The 6,000-nt window shown below is 43.3% G+C and overlaps 1 protein-coding gene across 12 annotated transcripts in view; it reads left to right on the forward strand.

The window, feature by feature from the left end:
• Window positions 1-3,446, forward strand: part of tns1a (tensin 1a) — a 47,752-nt gene extending 44,306 nt beyond the window's left edge. For all 12 annotated transcript variants that reach the window (XM_029840192.1, XM_029840194.1, XM_029840196.1 and 9 more), the window contains 4 exons: window positions 137-305; window positions 478-546; window positions 661-690; window positions 944-3,446. In XM_029840192.1, coding sequence (XP_029696052.1) covers window positions 137-305; window positions 478-546; window positions 661-690; window positions 944-1,073 — 398 coding nt within the window. In that variant the 3' untranslated portion in view covers window positions 1,074-3,446. The remainder of the gene's footprint in view (window positions 1-136; window positions 306-477; window positions 547-660; window positions 691-943) is intronic.
• Window positions 3,447-6,000: the final 2,554 nt, after the last annotated feature.

The following is a 6,000-nucleotide window of genomic DNA, read 5'->3' on the forward strand; positions in this document are numbered from 1 at the left end:
CACGTTAAGAGTCACGTACTAGAGGACTGTGCATGACTGGCCGCCACCACATTCTTCACAAGGCTGCACGCTTGCTGACTTCTTCCTGTTTCTCTTTCTTCTTTTTCTTTAATGTGTTTGGTCTGTTTGCCTGCAGCGTGTAACGTCCTCTACATCAACTCGGTGGACATGGAGTCTCTCACGGGGCCCCAGGCCATCGCCAAGGCGATCAGCCTGACTTTGGCGACAAACCCCCTGCCGGCCGCCACCACCGTCCACTTCAAAGTGTCTATGCAGGGCATCACGCTCACCGACAGCCAGAGGAAGTGAGTCGGCATGCACGGAAAAGCTGCTACCAATGGTTCCCCTCAGAGGCCTTTGAGTGCGCTACATTGTATGTGGTGTCTTTAGGTGCCCTCTAGTGGTGAACATTGAGATACTGCAGAAGTAAATTGAAGATGCTGCACATGTCTGAAACTGAAAACTTTTCCGCTGCAGACTTTTTTTCAGACGCCACTATCCCATCAACACCATAACGTTCTGTGACATTGACCCGCAGAACAGGAAGTAGGTGTTTTTAGCCAGCATCAGTAGCTTTTATGACTTAAGCTCATAGTACTGTTAAATAAACACGTTAGAATATGGCTTCACATGGTTGAAGGGAATCTTTTTTGTTTTTAGATGGGGAAAAGAAGGAGGCGGTTCAGTGAAGTAAGTTTAAGCATTGTTTTAGATCTTTTCTACCGCATGGTACCGACAACTCCACAAGCTTTTGAGTCTACCGAGAGACCTGACTCCACAACTGACTCAGATTAGTCATGATTGTAAATCAGAAAATGATAAATTATTCTGTCTTAATATTTTTAAATACTTTATAAACTGCGCAAAGGGCTTGAAGAATCCATTTAACATTAGTTCATGTTTAGTTTAAATTTGCTAGCATCCTCTTCTTCTATCCCACCAGGCTGTTTGGTTTTGTGGCACGGAAACAAGGAAGCACAACCGACAACGTGAGCCACCTGTTCGCAGAGCTGGACCCAGATCAGCCGGCTTCCGCCATCACCAGTTTTGTCTCCAAGACGATGAAGCGGTGAAACCTTTCCGTTGCCTCGGAAACCTTCCTCAGTTACCGGGACTCCATGTCGTCCTTTGATCTTGTGTTTCCTGTTACTTTCTTTCCTTTTGTTTTCTCTCTGCCTGGCTGGTTTGTCTTGACTTTTCAGAGGTGAGAAAGTTTGAAAGGTTAGCGGAAGTACGTATGCTGCGGAGCTGCGGGCAGGAAAACACAAAGCCGATAATGGGACAACTCGAACCCGACATGGTTCCCTGTGCTAATGTTAGATAAAGATAATGCTACGTTGAGTCGGAGATGTCAAAGGACTCGTATGTATCAGGGTTTTCTGGGTTTTTTGGGGGGTTTTTTTGTTGATTGATTTACCAAAGGTAGTTGTAACACAAGTTCAAGAATGATGTAGCTATTAAGCCATTATTATTTCCTTTTTTCAAAAGATGAAATGTCATACCGCTAAAAAAAAAAAGTTTCTTCTTGTCTTCAGAAAAAAAAAAAAATGGCCTTGACAGCCATTAGCAAGACACTCTGAAGACGTTATGCATGTTAGCTTGATCTTTAAGCTTCAAACTTCCACGTAAGTCATTGTGAAATCCTTAGACTGGTCATTTCTGGGTCTGTTGTGTGTTAGAAAGGGCTCTGCAGTAAAACCTCCACTGTTCTTAACTGCACATTAGCAGAACAGACTCTTAAAAAAGGAGAACTAAAGACACTAAAAGAAACACAACGCTAAGGATCATGTTAGCGCGCCGCTTTCATCGCCTCAGTGTCCAGTTAACGCCTGAAAACAGGTAACGACTGTTTTTCCACAAGATGGCGCCACCCATCCTGGCTTGGATCACTCCTGACACCCTCCTGTTAGACTTTACCCATCAGCCACCGCTTGCATTTGGGGATCTGTCTGCTACTGAAACACACTGGAAAGCACCAGGGACTGGACCTATGCACTGTTCTTTATGCATGTTGTTGTCCCACAATGCACCTCTCGCTCATAGTTACATTCACCGTCCCTGAAAACGCCCCGACGCTTTGTGCTTAAAAGGAGAGAAAAAAAACAAAACACATGCGCACTGAGGTCGTTTGACTTGTCTGCATGAAATAGAACATTTTTGTACACTTCTAGAGTCTTGAGAAGTAGACACATTCTAGTTGAAGTAGTCACATGACCGTGAGATGCTATATTTTTTACCTTTCTTTTTTCGGTTCCTTTGAGCCGAGGTTACCTTTCACTGTCTGATCTTTGTTGGCTTTTTCCACCCACAGTGTTGTCAAGATTTACACTTAGATACTGTTTAGGGGGAGAAATCGGGAGTTTCCACACTGTGCACCTGCTTATTGAACACATTCACAATAAGCTACGGAAAACTGATAAAAATGTACATAGATATACTACTTTGAAAGGTGACATAGCGAAAAAGTATTTATTTTTGTTGCTTTGGTCCCTCATGATTACTCATATATACATAAATTGTACAGTCTAGATAAAGATACCTTATGGGTTGAGAAAAAATATAGACTTATTTTGGCTAATGATTTCAAAGTCTGACGATTTTGAAATGTGTTTGAATATATGGTGTACATTACTTTGTACATGTATGTTTGTTTTTTTTCCATCGTTCCTGAGCGAGGTCGGCATGAACAAGCGCAAAGTGCATGGACAGAAGCATTTTTGAGCGAGCAAGCTCGCTAGCAGAATTGGGTAGAGACGTAAAGAAAAAAAAAACGCACGAGAAGCGGCCAAACCTCAGATGCAATATGAAAAAACAGGCCGTGTGCGTCCATGACAGTTTTTCATTTTGCCAAAGATTCAACACATCACTCGTCCATCTCGGCTGCATGAGGTTTTTTTTACACTTAGCTGCTGCTACCTGCTAACTTTTGCATTCGCAGCTTTAGCAACACATTTTCAGGTCAGAGATCAGGCCCGCTGTTCTGAAATACGTAATTGTTTTGAATAAATAGATGAATAAGCACTTGCATTCGTTGAATTAACAGAATATCAGTGTTGGACGAAAACACAGTTGCAGTGTTGCTAAAACTCTGCAGCTTTTGTCAGACAGTCAAAAAAATAAATAAAAAAAACCTTATTTATTCCTATTTATTCCTTTCATTTGTCCAGGAAGCCTTGTGGCTTTGTCGCATTCATGAAAAGCAGACGGCTACACTGGAGCCATTTATTCTGATTTGAACAAAAAATAAATAAATCCAAAAGCTCCATTCCTGCTGATAGAAGAAAAAGTGACCCTGACTTGTGTGAATGTGCTACTTCGGATGTATAAAAAAAGAAAACAAAGGGTCTGGGATTTTGTTTGTGCTTCTCATTAAGGTTCTACTGTCATGGCTTACCTGTTCCCCAGGAGAAAAAAACATTAAAGCAATACAAATCTGTTACATCAAAGCTTGTCTGGCTGCTGTTTTGTTTAGAACACAGGAGCTCATCAAGGTTGATGCAGGGCAACTTGGGGACGTTCATTTAAAACAGGGGTTTTAACCCTAACCCTTTTTGGCTGAGAGAGCCATGAACAAGACATATTTTTAAATGTAATTCCGTGAGAGCCATACACGGAATTTAAAACTAAAAATACAAGTAAATGTGTGCATTTTATGTCATTTAAACTTTTAAAGTACAATAAGTCTCTGAATTGTTTTTATTGTTATGCTGTTGCTAATCAATGAGGAGTATTTCTTACCATTAATGCGACTTCTGGTTTACTGATGGCTTTGATACGTGGTGAGGTGAAGCTTCACGCAGGCGTTGAGACTTCCATCCAATAAACGTGATCATAGGTTGGTCTTAATGTTCTTTAGATGTGAGAAAGCCTGCTCACATGCATGCATCGAGCCAAACACGCTGCAGCGTGCGGTATGTGACGGGAAGCACGCCCCAAGTTTTGACAATTAGCTGGTCTGCGGGGTGAAGTTTTTTTCATTTCTGCCCACTTGTGTCGGCTCGCCAACTCTGCTGGTCGTGCAAGTCTTTCCAAATCCTCATTCAGTGACGTGAATGCATTCACCCACATGTCTGAGTACTTCAGAGGCCTTTGTAGCTCAAAATCTCTGACGGAGACACCGATGTTATGCAGGTCAGCGCTGTCCACTGAACACACGTATGGATGGGTGATGAACTTAAAAAGACGAGCGCGCTCGCGAAATTCCCCAAAGCGAGCTTTGAATGACTGCAGGAGATTAGATGTGAAGCCAACTAGATGCTGAAGATCAAGATGTTGAGCAGGGTCACTTGCTGTGCATGCATCTTTAAACTCTACAAGTTTTTCTAAGTGTAATAAACGACCAGTTTCGATGTCGGCGATGAAGAGTTATAGCTTGTTTTCAAATGCAAACAATTCTTGTTGCAGGGGTAAGATTGGATTTCCAATGCCCTGCATTTTCACATTGAGCTGGTTTAGATGTTCAGTCATGTCCACAAGTCAGTGGAACGTCAGGAGCCACTCAGTGGCAGCTAACTCGGGATGCTCGGCATTTTTCATTTCAAGAAAAGTCCGGATTTCTCTCAGACAAGCTGCAAAACGGCTGAGCACCTTCCCCCTTGCCAACCAATGCACGTTGCTGTGCACAAGCAGACCAGGATAATTATTCCCAACCTCATCCAGCAGTGTTTTAAACTTGCGACCATTTAAAGCTCGGGCAACAATAAAGTTGACCACCCGAATGACCACACATCACCCCACCAAGCTGCTCTCCACACATCTGAGCACAAAGCGCCTCCTGGTGGCCGCAGTGAAAACTTAGGATGCGTCTCTTTTCACGAATCCTCTGTTTTTCCCCACCGTCCTCGGAGAACCATCAGTGCACACCGAAACAAGCGTATCCAAGACTTTCCTCGTGTAGTGTCACCGACAGCATACCTTGCAATCACGCTGAACTGGGATTGATTGCTTACGCATTTATTTCCTTCACTTGCGTTGCCTCAATTTGATTTGGCATCATGATGGTCCGGTCGTTCTTGCCGACAGAGGCATGTCTTTTATTCATTTTATTATCTTGTCTTTATCCGAAAAGTCATCAAAATGTTCATTGGCAGCATCAAGTGTGACTGCTTTGGCGTACTCCCCACCTGTGACTGGCTTTCCGTTTCTCATGATTGCTAAAGCGCCAGCCAAGCTAGCCGAAGTCCAGTCACCTTGTTGGGTCCAAACACGGAGTTGCTGCTGACTACTTGCACTCTTGACAGTAGATCTTGACATGCTTTCTTCCTGCTGTCCCCCGCAGGATATTTAGATGCAAACGTAGGACGGTGTGTGTCGAAGTGCCGCTTTATATTTCACCGTTTCATAGACGCAATTTTAGCATTGAAGAACCCGCAGAAATCGCTCTCTCCACAGAGGCAATTTCCTCTGTCCATTCCTGCTGAAAAGTATGATGCTCCCTTTTTTTTCCTTTAGCCATTTTCTCAAAGGGGTTTCCAAAATTAATTAGCTGACATGCGCAAAGGAGTCTAACGAGACATTTTTTTATGATTAAAGATTTGTCTGCCAGCCAGATGAAGCCATCAAAAGAGCCATACCTGGCTCGCGAGCCATAGGGTACCGACCCCTGATTTAAAGGCTCCTGGAGAGCTGCATCATGGGTCTCAATGATCGGTGGTAATACTGTCAGCTGTTCATGGGTTAACCCAATAATCTGTGAACTAGTACTACAGAAAGTGTAGTAAACTATCTGAGTCATCCCAGTTTGTGACCATTACCCAAAGTTACACCACAACCACTGTGTTAGGCCTGTGAGAGTCCTGGATTGGGTTTCTGCCATCTCATGTCACCTTCTCTTCTTGAAGTCTGTTTTGGACTCTGACTTCACGTGGAGGATCCAAAAGTAGCTTGAGAAATATTAGGTTTTGAGTGTGACAGCCCCACATGTCTACCCTTTCTGAGATGTTGATTGTATTGTCTGATCACACTGGTCACATGATGCGGTTGAGAGGTAGTTACAGACAG

Source organism: Takifugu rubripes, chromosome 8 (genome assembly GCF_901000725.2).
Source record: "Takifugu rubripes chromosome 8, fTakRub1.2, whole genome shotgun sequence".
NCBI classification, from domain to species: Eukaryota; Metazoa; Chordata; class Actinopteri; order Tetraodontiformes; family Tetraodontidae; genus Takifugu; species Takifugu rubripes.